Raw genomic sequence first — 21,831 nt, 5'->3', positions numbered from 1 at the left:
ATGAATGTGTCTCCAGATAAACAAAACTGACAAAAAAACTATATTCTTGTTTTTTATTAAATTCTGCTGAAATGTTGTAGTTGAATATAAAATGTATGATTGAAATTATGATCAGCCTGAAAATAACAGTTGAACAATCAGTAACTGCATTATTGAACAGTAGTAGTGTTAAAGTTCACATTGTTGTTCGGGAAGCTGCAGTTTCTAACTTTCCAATCGTTTCCTGAAGGCAGCGTAAGGCTCACAGGAAGAGTGTGAACCATATTTGGGCACAGGAAGTCGTCCTACCTGCAGAAGGCGTAAATGACCAAGAAGTTGCCGACCATGCCGGTGATGCCGATGGCGAGTATGACGGAGCCAATGGTGTAGTGTGCGTGGTCGGGCACGTCCACCGTGGGGAAGGGGTGTGGGGCCTCGGGCGCCATCGCCACCTGGAGGACAAACAGGCAAAGGCACATAAACATGACAATGCTGCAGGACAATCGTCAAAATCACACTCCAGGTAAGTAAGTCAACAGGATATTTGTGAGAAGTGTGAATTACTTTTATATCCAACAAATAAATCCTACATTGAATCTGTTCTGCTGAAGACAAAAGTAGGACATGACGCTGAGGGAGGATCACTGAAGTGTGACGAGGGGACAGGAAACATGTTAATTAAAGCTTGTATGAATGTTCCTGCAGTCTGTGAACAAACCGTCGTTATCACAATGTTTTCCACGTCATCAGCAGCAACTGTTTACATCCACTTCACCACTGTGTCACTACATTAACTGAGAGCAGCGCAGCATCACAAACCATTCAGGACCTCAGCTTCGCCCAGCAGAGCTGTTGGACTCACAGAGGATCAGTCTGAAGTCACATCATGAAGGATCCAACCAGCACATTCATACATACAGATACTGTATTATACAGATATAAGGTCTTTACTCCTCCTCTGCTCCTTTACACAAACAGCTAATGACTGGTTTAAGTGTTATCAGCAGTATTTTCTATGGTTCTGGTTCAAGGTTTCTAATTTTGTCTGGCCTGTGATGATGTCAAGTCTTTGAAAAGAACTTATCTGTATCTCTGGAGCTGCTGAGCTAACATTGTTAGCACGAGCTCGACTGCACGTCCAGGGAGTAAATATCATCTCCTCAGATCAGGTTGATCTCTGTGATCACAGCAGACGAGCTGTATGGAGACATCTGATGTTTAAATCATCTCCAGCTGCTTCAGTTGTTTAGCAGAATGCTGCAACTCTGTTTTACTGTGAAGCTCCAGAAATGTTCTGTGGACTACGAGACTTCAGCTGACTTTGCTGCCAGATTTAATGTACTGACGAGAGCACCTGAACACATCTTTAACGTCTTATAATAGACACAGATACTCGGTCTGTGTCCTCTACATGTGCAGTCAGAATTATCAGAAACACGTTTTTCAGACTGGAAACTCGACGTGAACATGTGAACACCTCGAGTCGAAGCAACAACTCAGACAGTCAGAGATAATTTTGGTACACGAGCTGCTGAGTTGATGTCATGTGAAGAAAATGAACTTTGTGTTGAAAGTAAGAAACTTCACGTGTTGTTGTGTCGTCATTGTGTCACTTCCTTCGCTTGTCTTTGTCCCTGAAGGACAGGAAACAGCTGTCAACGCCTTGTTTAAACACTCAGCGATAAAACACAGAACAACTTCTGTTGGCGTCCATGTTGCCTCCAGATTCAACACGCTGCACATGAACACATTAAAGTCAGAAGAATGACCCCCAGCACGGGAAATGAGGTGCATCTGAGTGCATCATCACTTCTCAGGAGCTGGACCGACCCGTCCACATGTTCTCATGTTTTCTTGTCACGTGTATGTCAGAGAGGCAGAGAGGCAGTGACGCAGCGACGGTCATGTTCAAGGTCGTCTGAGCTCTGAAGGAAACTCTGGAGTGAGGACGATGCTGACGGATAAGTTGAATGTCAGCTGCTTCACTTCAGTCCATCATGTGAGTCCTGAAGACTGACAGCTGCTTCACTTCAGTCCATCATGTGAGTCCTGAAGACTGACAGCTGCTTCACTTCAGTCCATCATGTGAGTCCTGAAGACTGACAGCTGCTTCACTTCAGTCCATCATGTGAGTCCTGAAGACTCTGACAGCTGCTTCACTTCAGTCCATCATGTGAGTCCTGAAGACTGACAGCTGCTTCACTTCAGTCCATCATGTGAGTCCTGAAGACTCTGACAGCTGAACAACACGTCTGTGAAACACTGCTGGAACAGATTCATCATCATCATCTATCTGTCATGTATTTCTTTAAAACTGGACTTTGAGAAATGGCTGTAATTCTTCACGTGATGTCTGCAGGACGCTGACGTTCAGCTGAATGTCCAGCTGGACGTTAAGGAGACTTAATTACAGACTCGTGACGAGACGAAGCTGTTCAGCTTCATGTGTAAATTATCTGTGTGACTTTACTGAGAGGTCATTTTTCTCTCTCATCCAACAGTCACACTGATGTTTAATGAATGCTTATACACTGTGTGTGTGTGTGTGTGTGTGTGTGTGTTTGGGATCACTGGATCATTTAATATGAATCATTATTTTGGGAAATATAAAACTATAAATATAAAAACAGAAGAAGAATCTGAGCTGGTTGTTTCTTTATCGTGTTGATGTTTCTGTTCATTAGTTGTGTTGAAGGTTGTGTTATTATGATTTTTATGGACACCCTACCCTAACCCTCTGCTTTTTAAAAACTGATAGCAAGAATGAAAATGATCATTAAAATAAAAACATAAATAAAATCACTGTGTCTCTGGTTTGACTGTCATGTTTCAGCTCCACGTCTACGTGTCTTTACTGTCATTATTTTATTCTTTTTGATTTTCGATCAATGTTTTTATAATTTTATAGTTTTATATTAAAACAACAGATGGAGGGTCACAAACCTGCAGAGAAGAGTCTCCTCCGCACAGTTTCATCATCACTCATCTCGTTGTCTTGGTTTAGATTTTCTCTGTATGTACGTTTGTTTGGACTCTTGTCACCAGTTTATTTATCATATCGTTCAAGTTTCTGTTGCTCTCACAAAACATCAACATGCATTGCAATTTTTTAGAAAAGCTGCAGTGAGATTTAAGACCACAACATCCAGAGATGAAAAGACTGAATCTAGACCTTTGGTCGGAACACCGTCAAGATGGCCGCATAGCGAGAGAGCTCCCGGTTGAACCAGAGCAATTGGAGAAATTCCCCCAAACAAACCAAGTAAATCATTCTGCAAAAAGCGTAGAGAAAGGGGATAAGAGCCACATCACCACTTTGAGCAGTAAACGTTGTCCGAAGACAGGTGGGTGAGAAAGGCGGGGCGCAGCAATAATTAGCAGCTAACAGGTTTAAGCTAGCAAACAACGCGGTGCAGTGCGGAGAAATGGCCAACATGGAAGTGATTCTGCGAGAACTAAGAGGGTTTCGCCAAGAAAAAAAGGAACAATTAGAGACGATAAAAGAAGAAATTGTAAAGATGAATACCAGACTGGAAGAGGCTGAAGGATGAATTGAGAAAGCAGAAGAGAGAATCCAAAACACAGAAGAAGTTATCACGGCTATGCTAAAGCTGCACACCAAGCTAGAGGACAAGTTGCTGGATCTGGAAAACCGCTCCAGACACGAGAACATAAGGATCTATGGGGTGCTGGAGGGATCCGAGAAGGAATCAACAACGATGGCCTCATTTGTGGAGAATTTACTCCGCGAGGGTCTCGAGCTAACTGATGACATGCCTGACCTGCAGATTGAGAGAGCCCATTGCTCAGTGGGGCCGCAGCCGCCGGTGGATGCGCCGCCAAGCTCCATTATAATTAAGTTTTTAAGTTTTAAAACAAAAGAGACACTACTCCGCAAGGCATGGCAGAGGAGGGGGTTTACCTGGCAAGAAAAGCACATAAATCTGGATCACGACTATCCACCTCTAATACTCAAAAAAACGAAGAGAATATACAGAGGTCCGCAAAGTGCTCAAGGAAAACAAAGTCCAGTTCCAGACCCTCTTCCCTGCCAGGCTGCGCGTGAGACACGACGACGGATCCAAAACCTATGACACTATAGAGGAGGCATCAGAGGACCTGCTGAGAAGAGGCTACACCATGACAACCACCAGACCTCTGGAGACGCTCATGGAGCAGGTGCAGCGGCTGTCCTGGAGGAGAGTGGATAGACGAGCAACGAAGGGCACAGCCGGACGGGATTCAGGCTATAAGGAGAAGCTCCGAGCCTACAGGAGACCATCACCGGCCCCCTCCGGGACCTAAAGGACCTAAGCAACACCTTGAGGACAACGGAGTTAATTGTGAAATCTCTTGAACTGTACTATGACTGTAATTAGTGGTGGAGATCCACTATTGAAAAGACTGGTTCGTTCGGGCCTAATTTTTCACTTTCGATTTTTTTTTTTTTTTTTTTCGCCATGCGACTGTTGCAGGTAAGGGCCTCTCCCGCCGGACTGAGGAGGGAGACTTTTCCCTTCGAGCCACCTTGGGTGGCTCAACAGGGTCAGACTAACAGACCCCTACACAGGGAGTCATACGGACAAATTGTGTTCAGTTTGATGTTTATTAATATGTTAGTTGTTCATTCCCTGCCGGTTCTCGCGGGGAGGGGGAAGCGCACCAGGTTTTTGAGTGAGATGGAGGGGGGAATCACATAGATGCAAAACAGGTCTTTAAAAATAGCATCATTTAATATAAATGGAGTACTCAATCCAGTTAAGCGGGGAAAAATCCTATCAAAATTAAAGAAAGATAAAATCCAAGTTGCTTTCTTACAGGAGTCACACCTCAACGACTCTGAACATGCTAAATTGAATAAATCAGGATTTAAACATGTTTACTTTTCTTCTCATGGGTCGGGGAGGCGGAGAGGAGTGGCGACTCTGATATCCAGTGCTGTAGATTACGAACATATATCAGAACATAATGACAGGGAAGTACTATTTCAGATCATGGTCCCATCTATACATCAGTCCATCTGAATAATAATAAGAAGTCCACTCTCTGGAGACTGAATTCAAACATCCTGAATAACCCAGTTATTAAAGATAAATTGAAAAATGAAATGAAATTGTATTTGGAAAATAACGATAATGAATAAGTGACCCCACCCATTCTCTGGGATGCATTAAAAGCGGTGATTAGGGGCAAAATAATAGCCATCTCCTCATATGATAAGAAAATTAAAGAACAAAAACTTAAAAAATTGGAAGAAGACTTGAAGAGACTACAGAAAGAACATGCAAAGTCTCTCAAAGAGGACAACAAAAGTAAGATTATAAAATTAAAAAAAGAAATAGATGAAATAAAACTCAGGAAATCCAAAAAAAGCTCCTTTTTACAAAGCAACAATACTATGAGATGGGTGGAAAATCACTGAAACTTCTATCATATAGATTAAGAAAACAACAAGCGGATAGAAATATACATAAAATAAGAAACTCCGCAACAAATGAAATAGAAACTAGTCCGGAGAAAATTCAACAGTGCTTCCAAAAATACTATAAAATATTATATTCCCAACCACAGACAAATAATGACAACCAGATCGATGCCTTTCTGGCCCAGATAAATCTTCCAAAGATCACTGATGAACAAAACGGAAAGTTAATATCTAAAATAACAAAAGAAGAAATTCAATCAGCAATCAGGAGAATGAAAGGGGGGAAGTCTCCAGGGACAGATGGTTTTCCCACAGAATGGTACAAAACAATGCAAGATCAACTAATTCCAACATTATTAAAGACGTTCAACTGGGTATTGGAAAACAAACCCCCCCGCCCCCATACTATCTAAACCAATAGAACTGATATTACCAATATTAATACATAAAGACCAGACTGGCTTTGTCGGACAAAGACAGACCCAAGATAGTATCAGGAAAACACTGCACGTTGTGAGACAAGTCACTCAACAAAGACTGGAGGCGCTGATTTTAAGTTTGGATGCAGAGAAAGCATTCGATTCAGTGAGGTGGTCATTTTTATATAAAGTACTTTCAAAATTTGGCTTCCATACAACTATAATCGACACGTTTGCAGCACTATACAACAAACCAACGGCTAAAATTAAAATCAATGGAGATTTAACCAATTCATTCATTCTGGAAAGAGGAACAAGACAAGGGTGTTGTGCGTCGCGGCTCCTCTTCGCCTTGTTTATAGAACCCATGAGTCAATTGATTAGGCAGAGGTCAGATATAAAGGGGGTAACAATGACATCTGGAGAGCAGAAACTGGCCCTATTTGCTGACAATTTATTGTAACACAGCCTACACAGACACTCCCAAAACTGATGAAATTGCTAGAGGAATTTGGTTTAATTTCTGGTTATAAAATTAATATTAACAAAACTCAAGTATTAACATTTAACTACAACCCTCCATCTTCAATTAAGAGTATGTACAATTGGAATTGGGATGCTGAGTCCATTAAATATTTGGGTGTCTCATTACCAAGGGACTTCTCGAGACTGTTTGACATTAATTATGGCCCGTTAAATTCAAAGATAAAGTCTGATATGCATAGATGGACTATCATTCCCTTTTTAAGTTTGAGCTCCTGGATAGAGTCAATCAGGATGAATATTCTTCCACGGATGCTGTATCTATTTCAATGTTTGCCAGTTAAAATACCATCTAAGCAGTTCTTAGAATGGGACAGATTAATAGCGAGGTATTTGTGGCAAGGGAAAAGGGCCAGAATTAAATTTAAGACGCTGCAATTAAGAAAAGAAAAGGGTGGAATGGGCCTTCCCTGCTTACAGGAATACTACCATGCAGTCCAACTGAGACCTTTAGTCTGCTTGTGTTCACCATCATCCACTGCAGCATGGAAAGAATTAGAAGGCACGATGATCAAGGGAATCCCAATAACAGCCCCACTAAGTGACAACAAACTACAAAGAGAACAGGAGATCCCAGAAGACTCTATAACAAGCAGTCTTCTGAAATCCTGGCAGGAAATAGTCAAAATTTGCAGATTACAAGACGCATCTAAAATTATGAGGCGGTGTGCCTATGATTCAGACTTTACACCAAATAGGATCGACGGCAGATTTAAGATTTGGATCACAAAGGGTTTAACTACCTATTATTCATTTGTCCACAAAGGGGCGTTTCAGAGTTTTGAAGCCCTACAGAAGGACCATGGTCTGGGAGGAGACGATTTTCATAGGTACCCGCAAGTGAGACATTATTTTAACAAAAATCTTAAAAAGGTGTTAGGAAAAGGTGAGTCAGGGTTCATGGAGGTATTTTTATCATTAACTAAGCCCGGACCGTGCAACAAAATTATCTCCAAATTATACAATGCCATACAATTATCTAAACAAGAGAATACAGAACACATAAAGAAAAAATGGGAAAAGGAAGCAAGGGTAATGATCACACAAGAGAGCTGGGATAAAATATGCCAGCTACAATGGCTCTCAACCGGGTCAAACACATGGCGGGAGTTCTGCTGGAAAAACATTGCAAGATTTTTTATCACACCAATTCAGAAACGATATCAAGGCAGCGGGGACGCTTGTTGGAGACTTTGTGGGTCTAATGGAGCCAACCACTTCCATATCTTTTGGGACTGCCAGGCAATAAGACCTTACTGGGAAGAGAGCCACAAACATATTAAAAATGTATTTAATGTGAACATTCCATTTAAATGTGAAACTATGTATTTGGGCAATATATTGTGTGAAACATGGAACATCAAAGATAAAAAACTGCAGCCAGTAAAAAATCTGTCACGAGGAAATGGTTTAAAGTAGAACCTCCCACCATTGATGATTGGACTGAAGTTGTCTATGAGATTTATGTTATAGAGAAGATATTTTTTTCCCTCAAAGTTGAAAATGGAGTATATAAAACCAATTAGATCTGATTTCATTTGAATGTACTTGTGCTTTGGGTGAACCTGTGGAGCGCTCCCCGGTTCTGTTTTGTTCCCAACTGAAAAATGAGTGGTCCGTAAAAGAAAACCCCAGAAGGGCAGTATGGACAAATCACTTAAACTTTCTACATCCATCCTTTCCTATGTCCTTGAATGACTATGGATGTAACTGATGTATGTGATGGAAGTTTGCCTTTCTAAATAAAAAGAGAATTTCAAAAAAATTAAAGAATTAATCTAATTATTTAACATGTCAAGATGAGAAATACATTCAATATATCTCCTGTTATAAAGTTCAAACTCTGATTAACGACCGTGAAGAATGTGTAAACGCTGCAGGACATTTTTAAATTTTTCCCACTCATTCCAGCGGGCCCTGAACGCAGCATTATTTACGGGAGGTGTCGTCCTGATGTGGATGTGAAGTGGATCAGACAGGAACCGGTCCGACTTTAATTATGCAACACGATGACATCGTTCACCTTTTCTATATGCAGCTGACCCAGTTTACTGCACACTGTAATTACAGCTGTGTGTGTGTGTGTGTGTGTGAGAATCAGTCTGGATGTAATTAAAGTCTCACAGCTCGTGTGTTTTATCGCTCTGTATCTTGGTTTTCTCATCACAGTGCAGCTCGTAGCGTTCGGCCTCCTGCTTCGTCTCAAAGTCGTGAAATCTCCTCAAACTGAGGCTGGTTGTCAAACTTGTGGCTCGAGGCCAGAAGTCTGGACAGGAGAGAGTTGATGCCTGTTTGTCGGAGGGTGTAGCCTGTGTTGCTAGCGGGCCCTGGCATTAGCGTTAGATGACGCCCCTGTGGACACGAAGCATTACTTCGCCTGTTGCTGTACATGTGGGATGTAGTGAGGAGGAACTGAAGCTCTTCTATCATCTTCTTTCTCATCAATTCCACCAGACTCCTTTGATAAAAACAGTAATTTAACCTCACAGAACACGGACGCTGCTCATCCACCCGTGACCTCAATCAGTGTTGCAGTGACCCCACAGACCCCGAGACCTCGCAGAGACCTGCAGCCCTGAGACGTTATACTGCCGGTCGGGTTCTGACTGTCTGTCTCCCAGTGGTTCAGCAGCTCTGCTGCGACGTCGGGTCAGCCACCATCAGCATGGTGATGAAACGACGAGGTGACAGGAGCATGATGGGAGGAATAAGAACAAGACAGCATGATGTGTCAATTCTAGTTCCCATCAGCCCTCAGTGAGAGGAGGAGGAGGAGGAGGAGGAGGAGGAAAAGGAGGAGGAGGAGGAGGAAGAAGAGGAGGAGGAGGAGGAGGAGGAGGAGGAAAAGGAGGAGGAGGAAGAGGAGGAAGAAGAACAAGACAGCATGATGTGTCAATTCTAGTTCCCATCAGCCCTCAGTGAGAGGAGGAGGAGGAGGAGGAGGAGGAAAAGGAGGAGGAGGAGGAGGAGGAGGAAGAGGAGGAGGAGGAGGAGGAAAAGGAGGAGGAGGAGGAGGAGGAGGAGGAGGAAGAAGAGGAAGAAGAGGAGGAGGAGGAGGAGGAGGAGGAGGAAGAAGAGGAGGAGGAGGAGGAGGAGGAGGAGGAAGAGGAGGAGGAGGAGGAGGAAAAGGAGGAGGAGGAAGAAGAACAAGACAGCATGATGTGTCAATTCTAGTTCCCATCAGCCCTCAGTGAGAGGAGGAGGAGGAGGAGGAGGAGGAAGAAGAGGAGGAGGAGGAGGAGGAGGAAGAAGAGGAGGAGGAGGAGGAAAAGGAGGAGGAGGAGGATGAGGAGGAGGAGGAAGAAGAGGAGGAGGAAGAAGAGGAGGAGGAGGATGAGGAGGAGGAGGAGGAGGTTTCTCCTAACTCAGCATCTCACTAAATTGAGACATTGAGACATTTGTTAATGGAGTCTGGTGACAGAGAGGTAGTCTACACTGGTTACTGTTTAGTGTTTTAGTAAAATGTGACAGTTTGACTCTCACAGTTTGTGTCACTGCATTTCTCACTACTTCTTTGTTTTTTACCTGGTTATGTTATTACTTTCATTTTTGAGTGTTTTAGTTGAAGTGACGTTTGACCGGCTGAATCAGCGGTTTCCTCCTGATCACCTTCTCATATAAGTCACGTAGATTTATAAGCTGACAGCTGACTGAGCAGCAACACTGAGTCACTTCTCGTCTCACGGGGATCTGAAACATGGAGGAATCATTCAGGATGTCAGACGTGAGGAGACACATCTGTCCTCTGTCTCCTCCTGTAGGAACAATGTCACTGAGCAGCATGTGAAATATGTGTTGACAGTATACAGTAAATATAAAAACGTTCAGAGCGTCTGATCTTTAAACTTTCCATCATCTGTCTATCGCAGCACGTGTTTTCTGACTCTGCTTCATTCCTCACATTATTTCCCTCGTGCAGCTTCTTCACAGTAAATCCTCAAAGCCTTTAAATCCGTCCGTCTTCTGTCTGAAGCTTCACTTTACAGGAAACACGCCAATTCAAGGTGCTAGTTGCCTGGCAACCAGCAAAGAGTGCAGGAGGTCACGAGCGAAGCCCCCAGAAACCTGTCGTAGGAGAGGAAGGATGTGGGCACTGAACACCTGACCGGGTCACACCGGCACCAACCACCGGGTCACACTAACACCGACCATCGGGTCACACCGACACCAACCACCGGGTCACACTAACACCGACCATCGGGTCACACCGACACCGACAACCGTGTCACACCGACCACCGGGTCGCACCGACACCGACCTATCGGGTCACACCGACACCGACCACCGGGTCACACCAACACCGACCATCGGGTCACACCGACCACCGGGTCACACCAACACCGACCACCGGGTCGCACCGACACCGACCTATCGGGTCACACCGACACCGACTTATCGGGTCACACCGACACCGACCACCGGGGATGACACCGACACCGACAACAGTGTCACACCGACCACTGGGTCGCACAAATCACGGACATGCTCACTTCTGTACAAGAATCAGGACATTTTACAACAAAAGCAAATACTTTTCCTGTGACGTCAGAACATTTAACAGTCACGTTTGTAGTAACAGAACCAGATATTTGTGACAAGACGTCGGGACATTCAATACACGTGGTGGTGGAGACAAAACTAGATATTTTCAAAAAGACATCAGGACATTTTACAGCCATATTTGTGGTGACAGAACTCGATACAGTTGACAAGACATCAGGACTTGGACCTGAGACATCAGGACATGTCCAGCCTTGTTTGTGGCAACAGAAGCAGATATTTTCTTCAGGTTTTTGTGCCTCAGCCCGACCAGCACCGTGATGTCACAACATGAAATGGAAGTTAAACCTGAAGGAACGTGAAGCTGCAGTGTGAAGTATTCATGAACAACACTGACTGTTTGTGGTGATCAGCAACAGATTTTGTTTTTTCTGCTCAGATTTAAGCGAACGCATCGGGGAACATGAAAACTATAAAAACAGAATAAATAAACCTCCTGACAGACGGAGCAGAACTCAGCAGCTCTGAAGCCTCCAGCTGGTTCAGAACAGACGGGTCAGTGTACCAGCGTTAAACTCCAGAACTCCAGGTCCGACAGTCAAACCTTCCTCACAAACACACAACACACACTCACCGGCAATCTGCCATGTATGTACCACACACACACACACACACACACCTGAATCATCCAGACACACACACAAACAAACACACAAACGAGGACAGCATGTTCCAAATGAACACACACACACTTTGTATTATAACAGGATCAGCCGAAGTCCAACTGGGAGAAAATTCAAATCATAGGCTTGATGTGGCTGAAATCGTGTGTGTGTGTGTGTGTGTGTTATTGACCTGTGAAGTGAGGACAGTCTGATCAGTTCAGATCAGTCAGGCTCAGGTTGGTCTCAGAGTTATTACAGGATAAACAAACCTGATTATTGGTCCAACAGTGACGTTTAAATCTTCTCCATGTTTCCAGTTTAAACATGTTGTAGCGTCTTCAGTAACGTCCCCTGCAGGGTCGGGCTGATTTAAAATGTTAAACTGGTTTGGTTTGAGGCTTAAGACCGAGCGGTTATACCGAGTTTCACCACTAGATGTTGCACGAGACCCAGCCGCCTCCAGGAGGAACATAATGAGAACCAATGAATGAGAGCGAGGCAGCTCTACAGTCCATCAGGACAACTGTGACCCGGTGTCTTCAGTCGTCTCAACAACAAGTTTAACATCAAAATGAGAAATAAAATAAGACTCAGTGTCATTGAGTCTTTACAACATGTTCCTGTTAATGTTTCACAATAAAAGCCTTGTTAAGAAATGAGGAAATGAAGGGTTCAGTCCAATGAAACATCAGAGTGCTTTTAATTTGAAATGGACACAGGAAGTGTTATGTCTGTAGTAACTTTAACAGGACAAACAGGAGCAGCGCATCAAAACGAGGCTTCATCCTGCAGCCTCCAGACAGAAGAGCTGAACAGTGATGAGCTGCAGTGTTTCCTGCTCCACCTCGTCACTGACCACACTTTTCTGTTGCACAGTGACACCAAGTCCATCAGAACAGGACATAAGCAGCGCACCACCTGTGGACCTGAGGGTGATGTCACACCTGACAAAGGTTGGGTCAGTCGGTTGGATTATGAACTGGTTGAAGCTCGTCTGTCTGGTGTAAATAGCGTGTTGTTGAGGCGACGTGGAACAAACACACTTCAGTGTTTCCCACACATAGACTTTACCTGTACGGGCCTCAACATTAAAGGTGTGATATGTAAGAATTGGCCACCTGTCGGATTCGTACACAAACAGAGGGCAGCACATCGCCAGGCTAACCACTAACTGCTGCTAACTGTGGCTGCTGTTAGCTAGTTAGCGCAGTTAGCCATTCATCTAGTGGTCCACACTGGAAGCTTGAAGCAGCAGGAGTATTTGTGTTTATGCTGCTAGCACAGGAGTTCTGCTTTGCTAACAGGTTAGCATGCTAACTTCAGTAGATATCTCTGCAACACAGACATCATCATTTCAAAACTGTCTGATGATCATTTTCTAATGTTTTCAACTAAAATTCTTACATATTGCACTTTTAACAGCCAACAAAGTATATCTGGTGACCCATATTAGCTATTTTATTTTTTAAATCCGTCTGAGAGAACAACGGCATCTGTAATGATCAGGAAGACGACATCTGCCCTCACTTCCCCTCCAACTACTATCACACACACTTGTGTGTTTTATGGTCGACTATAAAAAAGTAAATGCTGAAGAAGAAAGCGGAGGAAACAGAGAAGAGGTGAGACGATTAAAGAAACACTATGTAATGTAGGAAAGGGAGGCTGTTTTCACCGAGTCAGGAGGGCTGACCGTCACCGTGACAACAGTAACTACAACAACACAATACTGAAGGAGACAAACACATGTGAATAAAGGTTTTTGCCGGGGACAGACGCTGTTTTTCGGGCAGAAATGTGACAAAGAGTCAGTAGGACAGACAGATGGGACGACTGACAGGAGGACAGACAGGAGGACAGACAGGAAGACAGACAGGAGGACGACAGACAGACAGGACGACAGATGGGACGACAGACAGGAGAACAGACAGGAGGACAGACAGGATGACAGGCAGGAGGACAGGCAGGAGGACAGATGGGACGACAGACAGGAGGACAGACAGGAGGACAGACAGGAGGACAGACAGGAAGACAGACAGGAGGACAGACAGGACGACAGATGGGACGACAGATGGGACGACAGACAGGAGAACAGACAGGATGACAGGCAGGATGACAGGCAGGAGGACAGATGGGACGACAGACAGGAGAACAGACAGGAGGACAGACAGGAGGACAGATGGGACGACAGACAGGAGAACAGACAGGAGGACAGACAGGATGACAGGCAGGAGGACAGATGGGACGACAGACAGGAGAACAGACAGGAGGACAGACAGGATGACAGGCAGGAGGACAGATGGGACGACAGACAGGAGAACAGACAGGAGGACAGACAGGATGACAGGCAGGAGGACAGATGGGACGACAGACAGGAGAACAGACAGGAGGACAGACAGGATGACAGGCAGGAGGACAGATGGAGAACAGACAGGAGGACAGACAGGATGACAGGCAGGAGGACAGACAGGAGAACAGACAGGAGGACAGACAGGATGACAGGCAGGAGGACAGACAGGATGACAGGCAGGAGGACAGATGGGACGACAGACAAGAGGACAGACACTTCTCCATGTGTGAACACCATCAGACTGAACACCATCAGACTGTGAACACCATCAGACTGAACACCGTCAGACTGAACACCGTCAGACTGAACACCATCAGACTGAGAACACCATCAGACTGTGAACACCATCAGACTGAACACCATCAGACTGAACACCATCAGACTGTGAACACCATCAGACTGAACACCATCAGACTGAACACCATCAGACTGTGAACACCATCAGACTGAACACCATCAGACTGAAGACCATCAGACTGAACACCATCAGACTGAACACCATCAGACTGAAAACCATCAGACTGAAAACCGTCAGACTGAACACTGTCAGACTGTGAACACCATCAGACTGAACACCATCAGACTGAACACCATCAGACTGAGAACACCATCAGACTGAACACCATCAGACTGTGAACACCATCAGACTGAACACCATCAGACTGTGAACACCATCAGACTGAACACCATCAGACTGAACACCATCAGACTGTGAACACCATCAGACTGAACACCATCAGACTGAACACCATCAGACTGTGAACACCATCAGACTGAAAACCATCAGACTGAACACTGTCAGACTGTGAACACCATCAGACTGAAGACCATCAGACTGAACACCATCAGACTGAACACCATCAGACTGAGAACACCATCAGACTGAACACCATCAGACTGAAAACCATCAGACTGAACACTGTCAGACTGTGAACACCATCAGACTGAACACCATCAGACTGTGAACACCATCAGACTGTGAACACCATCAGACTGAACACCATCAGACTGAGAACACCATCAGACTGAACACCATCAGACTGAACACCATCAGACTGTGAACACCATCAGACTGAACACCATCAGACTGAACACCGTCAGACTGTGAACACCATCAGACTGAACACCATCAGACTGAACACCGTCAGACTGAACACCATCAGACTGAACACCATCAGACTGTGAACACCATCAGACTGAACACCATCAGACTGAACACCATCAGACTGAACACCGTCAGACTGAACACCATCAGACTGAACACCGTCAGACTGAACACCGTCAGACTGTGAACACCATCAGACTGAACACCATCAGACTGAACACCGTCAGACTGTGAACACCATCAGACTGTGAACACCATCAGACTGAACACCATCAGACTGAACACCATCAGACTGAACACCGTCAGACTGAACACCATCAGACTGAACACCGTCAGACTGAACACCGTCAGACTGTGAACACCATCAGACTGAACACCATCAGACTGAACACCGTCAGACTGTGAACACCATCAGACTGAACACCATCAGACTGAACACCGTCAGACTGAACACCGTCAGACTGTGAACACCATCAGACTGAACACCGTCAGACTGAACACCGTCAGACTGAACACCATCAGACTGAACACCGTCAGACTGTTAACGTCTCTGGATCAGTGCTGCAGCGAAACTTCACACAGAGGATGTGGAGAATTGGCGCAGGATCTCTGTACTCAAAGTGCAGCGTGGATGGAGCTAGTGAGAGGAGGTCTGAACACAGTCAAGGTCTTCTGTTGATTTAACATGTTTTAATACGTTTGAATATGTTTTAACATGTTTCAATATAAAAATGTTCACCATCTTAGTCGTGCATGTAAAAAAGTAGACTTAAGTTAAGTTGTACCTGTGTTGATGTTGAGCAGCAGCAGAGGGTCAGAATGTACTCAGAGAAATAAATGAACATAAATGATACAACGATCGATGAACACACATGTTCAGTGTTTATAAAGAAGACCTGCGCTTCTGGAGTCAATGTCAGAGTAAAAAGTTCTGATCCATATATTGACTGATATTCCCTCAACCTGATGTTTCTTATCAAAGATGTGTTAGAGAACATTACTAACTCTAAATGACCCTGAGCAACATGTTCCACATTATAATCTCTAAAGAAAGGTTTTCATATGAGCTCATATCTTATAGATATGACACATCTGTGATAGGCCAATATCAGCTCCTACTATCAGCCGATCAATATATCGGTCGGCTCCACCTGAGGCTCATGTGAATTTCATTTGTTTTGCTGGAATTTGGTGATGTGATAATGGAGCCAAACAAAAAGTCATGAGATCACAAGTTATCATAATTAATCCTGAGAGGAGTCTGAGTGGGAGTGTCCTTACATAGTATGGGAGTGTTCTTAGAAAGTGTGGGAGTGTCCTTACAGAGTCATTAAGGACACGTGTGAGATCTGAGGTCCAGAGTCGTTAGGGACACTTGTGGGTCGTTGACTCAACCGGCCTTCATGTGGGTTGCTAAGGCCAGGTGAGCCCAGGTGTGAATGGTTGTTAAGCTGTCTGGGGAGAACTCAGTACAGCATTGTAGGTGGGTGATCAGTGATGTCTTAGGCCTCCTCCTCTGTTCAAAGACGGTCGTTCCAGTTTGACATAGATGGATTCTTTTACTTAAACCATCGGTTTTCTCTGGACAACATGTTTACATTGTTGCCCTCAAAGGAATGATCTGTCTCCTTCAGATGTAAGTGGACAGCAGAGTCTTGACCTGAGGAGTTGGTCCTCCTGTGTTGTGCCATTCGTTCATGGAGAGGTTGTTTTGTCTCCCCAGTGTACAAATCTGTGCAGTGCTGGCTGCATTGAACAGCATCAACTACGTCACTCTGTTTATGCCTCCTGGGTGTTTTGTCCTCAGGATGGACAAGTTTCTGCCTCAGCATGTTGGTCGGTTTAAAACGAACCAGGATATGATGTTTTTTTTTTGTTTTTTTTTGAGTATTTTATTTTTGAATTTTTCCAAGAACAAGGACGAGGTTATGGTTACAAACTGACAGGACAAAACAAAACCAAATCAGGAAAAAAAAGTCAATATCCACAAGGTGGAAACGTAAAATTAAAATAAACTCACAGTAACCGGACAATGGACAATGGAGAAAAAAAAACCAAAACAAAACAATAATGATAAAAATAATAGTAATAACTTAATAAATAAAATACATCCAGGATATGATGTTTATTGAAGATCCTCCTGAGTTTCTCAGATGTTCCAGCGACATATGAATGATGATGTTGTTACGTTTTCTCGTCTCCTCCTCTCTGTCTGCTCTGGATCTTTTAGAGGTTTTGACAAAGGTCCAGTTTGGATAGCCACAGGTTTTAAGTGCTCCCCTGATGTGCTTCTGTTCCTTCTCCTTCCCCTCTGTCGTAGTGGGCACGGTCTCAACCTGATGGTTTAGGGTTCTGATGCCCTAAACCAAGGGTTCTGCAAGCTGGGGGTCATCAGAACCCTAAACCATCGGGCTGAGCCTCAGAGCCTCAGAGTCTGACAGTTTGAGAGTCTCAGAGTGCGGACGCTGGGATTGGTTCATCCTCTGGGGGCCACAAACGTCAAAACAAGTCTGGTTAGAAGTGACATGAACGATGTGAAGGGTTTCCGAGTGTGGCCTGAAATACAGAGCGTCCGTCAGGAGGAACAACTGCAGGTTCATCACGTCTAATATTAGAAGCATTACACTGCAGAGCTGCTTCACACAGACAGCCATGAATCTGAACACACTGATGATAAGATGACAGCTGTGGGTCAGGGATAGAGCTAGCGTCTTGTAATCGGAAGGTCGCTGGTTCGATTCCCCTGGTCTGCATGTCGAAGTGTCCTTGGGCAAGATACTGAACCCCAGAACTGCTCCTGATGTGCTGGTCAGCACCTTGCATGGCAGCCACCGCCATCAGTGTATGAATGTATGTATGAATTACTGTAAGTCGCTTTGGACAAAAAGCGTCTGCTAAGTGCCCTAAATGTAATGTAATGCAGCTGATTGATTGATCATCATCAGAGATTAATCAGAGCAGCTCGTTATGTCTGAGAGAATAAACCCGGAGACAAAGTCTCAGTGGGCTGACGTAGAGGTTCAGACAAGAAAGCTGCTGAAACAAACAGGATTTAAGAATCAACGCTGAGAGAAGATGTGAAATGTGAAATGTGTGCAGTCGTTCACGTCCAGCACACATGCAGAGACCGTTAAAAATCCATACAGACAGAAATATGATGAAAATGTGGTTTTATATAATAAAAATCTTTTGGCTGACTCGGCTGAATAAACACAGTCCGTCTCTCTTCATAAAAACATGATTTATTTTGTATGTGAAATGAAACAGTGTGGATTTCCCCTGTGTGGATTTCATCAGCTGTTTGTCAGAGATTTATTTACACATGAGTTCAGCCTCATGCAGCTCGTTCTGACCTGACTCATCCACATAAACACAATTCATTTACTTCATCTACACGAGAGAACAGCTCTGTGCTCATGTTAGTGCTCCAACACAGATAACTGCTCTATTCATAGGTCTTCACCACGTCAACCTCGTCCCCTGGTTGTTCTGTGGTTCAAACCAGAGACATTAAAAATGTCTTCACGTGTGGACGACATGTCTGCAGCTGCAGGTTGTTGTTGTTGTCAACTTTATAACCTCGACTACAACCAGTGTTGACTGAACATGTTCAAACACTAGAGTCAAATAAAACGTCACCTCCCGTCCTGAACAGGAATCAGCTGACATTCAACACAACAACATTCAACACAACAACATTCAACACAACAACATTCAACACAACATTCAACACAACAACATTCAGAACAGCAACATTCAACACAACAGCATTCAACACAACATTCAACACAACAACATTAAACACAACAACATTCAACACAACAACATTCAACACAACAACATTCAACACAGCAACATTCAACACAACAACATTCAACACAACAACATTCAACACAGCAACATTCAACACAACAACATTCAACACAGCAACATTCAACACAACATTCAACACAACAACATTCAGAACAGCAGCATTCAACACAACAACATTCAACACAACATTCAACACAACAACATTCAGAACAGCAACATTCAACACAACAACATTCAGAACAGCAACATTCAACACAACAACATTCAACACAACAACATTCAGAACAGCAACATTCAACACAACATTCAACACAGCAACATTCAACACAGCAACATTCAACACAGCAACATTCAACACAACAACATTCAACACAGCAACATTCAACACAACAACATTCAACACAACAACATTCAACACAACAACATTCAACACAACAACATTCAGAACAGCAACATTCAACACAACAACATTCAACACAACAACATTCAACACAACAACATTCAACACAACAACATTCAGAACAGCAACATTCAACACAACAACATTCAACACAACAACATTCAGAACAGCAACATTCAACACAACAACATTCAACACAGCAACATTCAACACAACAACATTCAACACAACAACATTCAGAACAGCAACATTCAACACAACAACATTCAACACAACAACATTCAACACAACATTCAACACAACAACATTCAGAACAGCAACATTCAACACAACAACATTCAGAACAGCAACATTCAACACAACAGCATTCAACACAACATTCAACACAACAACATTAAACACAACAACATTCAACACAGCAACATTCAACACAGCAACATTCAACACAACAACATTCAACACAGCAACATTCAACACAGCAACATTCAGAACAGCAACATTCAACACAACAACATTCAACACAGCAACATTCAACACAACAACATTCAACACAGCAACATTCAACACAACAACATTCAGAACAGCAACATTCAACACAACAACATTCAACACAACATTCAACACAGCAACATTCAACACAACAACATTCAACACAACAACATTCAACACAGCAACATTCAACACAGCAACATTCAACACAACATTCAACACAGCAACATTCAACACAACAGCATTCAACACAGCAACATTCAACACAACAACGTTCAACACAACATTCAGAACAGCAACATTCAACACAACAACATTCAACACAACAACATTCACCATACTTTTGTTTTCAATATGAATTCTTACAAATTGCACCTTTAAATTGATTGGCTGCAGTCAGCAGAAGTAAATCTGTGTGACTTTGTCATTTGTGATTTAAACTTTGGTGAAGTTTGACAGACAGAGCTGGTATCCGAGTGGACGCAGAGTCGCAGGGTCCAAAACGAAGGGAGCTATTGTGCGTTAATTAGCTGTGTGTCACCATCCGGTTCTAATGAACCTCTTCTGTCAGAGTATAAACTGCTGCACAACAGAGACACGGGACGACATCATGCTAATATGTTTTTAAAAAAACCTGTTTATTGTTTGAGGATTTTAATTCAGATATCAGACAAATAATGTGTCTGTCTGTCTAACAGAGGGGAGGGGAGGGACAGACGCAGGTGTTTTGGAATAACAAGCGACTGTGTTAGCATTAACTGGCGGACAGCTGCTGGAGCCGCTGAGCTCTGGACCACAGTTTGTTTTTTAAAACTTTTTTAATGGACTCTACTTCTTGAACGTACAGAGAAGTTGTGAGAACAGAAAAGACATAACGTGCAGGATAAGAGAAAGAAACCGAGTCTCTGGTGAGTGCTGAGTTCAGTGCCTGCTGCTGCTTGTTATCCTACAGCTCATGTACAGGAAGGTATTCTGGATGTTCAGGTGAATAAACCTGCTGTCAAATAAACACTGATGATCCCGCTATCAAACCTGCGTGAATAACACAAGGTGACTGTCTTTCAGTGTGATCACTGGGTGGATTATGAGCCGGCCTCGTGATCCTGACCCGTCTGTGAACCTCAGTCCTCAGAGGAGACTCAGCACATCAGGACACTTCAGCTTTTATGACACCAGGATTCTTCAGTTTAGTCCAGAGGGGGATTATTGACAGATTACCAGTAAGGAGAGATTTAACATCCACTTCTGATTGTTCCCACGTCTTTGAACATGTAACAACATGTTTCTGTTCATGTCCACGGGTTAGTCCGGGTCTGATTTTCATCTCTGAACAGCTCAGATTTCATCAACACAACAATCAAATTCATGATCAGCCTGTTCGCTGCGTCTCTGTTTGTGTTTTGTCGTCTCAGTTTGACTTTCTGACGAGAGAACTCAACAAAGAAAAGCTTTTTGGTGGCCAACTCTCTAATGTGGGACGTCATAGTGTTCTTGAATGCATCAGTATGGACGGTTACAAAAACACACAACACATATTCATCTGCAGGGAGCTGATTGTGTGAAACTAAACTAATGACTGTCTGAAACTAAACTAATGATTGTCTGGAAGGAAGAACATCAACTCAATCTGGTTTGGTGTTTGACTTCATGTTCTCTCATTAAATAATAAATAAAGTTGTTCTCCACAGGAAACCAGCTGCAGTTAATCAGTAATCCTGTCGGACAACAGGGAGATTAAGTCTTTGACTCTTTGATGAATTCAGACTTCAGCTTCACCTCCAGAGAATTATCTGGTACATATATGATACGTCTCATAATGGCCTGAAATCCACCCAGTGTGTGTGTCTGGGCTGACATGATATATATAAACTGTACATATTTCCTGCTAACATTTGATCCCTGCATTCTGCTTTCATTCTCCCTTATATAGTCTGTTTCTGTTCAGAGCTCCATGTTCTCATTCAGCCTCCAAACTAAATCACTGAATGTGTGAGTGTTTTCTGATTGGACGTCCCAATCAGCTGCACCACTGTTTGTGCCGTTACGAATGATTGTTACACAAAAGATCACAATCGTGATTATGGTTAAAAGAAAACAACTGCAGTGTCCCTTGTTCCCTGATATTACCATCCGTCAATAACAC

General features: G+C 43.6%; 1 protein-coding gene across 1 annotated transcript in view; it reads right to left on the bottom strand.

The window, feature by feature from the left end:
• The window catches only part of LOC141009856 (melanopsin-A-like), a 46,006-nt gene that overhangs the window by 19,176 nt on the left and 4,999 nt on the right, over window positions 1–21,831 (bottom strand). Inside the window, exon 2 of the mRNA XM_073482584.1 lies at window positions 289–431. Coding sequence (XP_073338685.1) covers window positions 289–425 — 137 coding nt within the window. The 5' untranslated portion in view covers window positions 426–431. The remainder of the gene's footprint in view (window positions 1–288; window positions 432–21,831) is intronic.

Source organism: Pagrus major, chromosome 15, assembly GCF_040436345.1.
Source record: "Pagrus major chromosome 15, Pma_NU_1.0".
In the NCBI taxonomy this organism is placed as follows: domain Eukaryota; kingdom Metazoa; phylum Chordata; class Actinopteri; order Spariformes; family Sparidae; genus Pagrus; species Pagrus major.
Note: the sequence above shows the minus strand (reverse complement) of the source record. Positions and strands in the feature narration are given on the sequence as shown.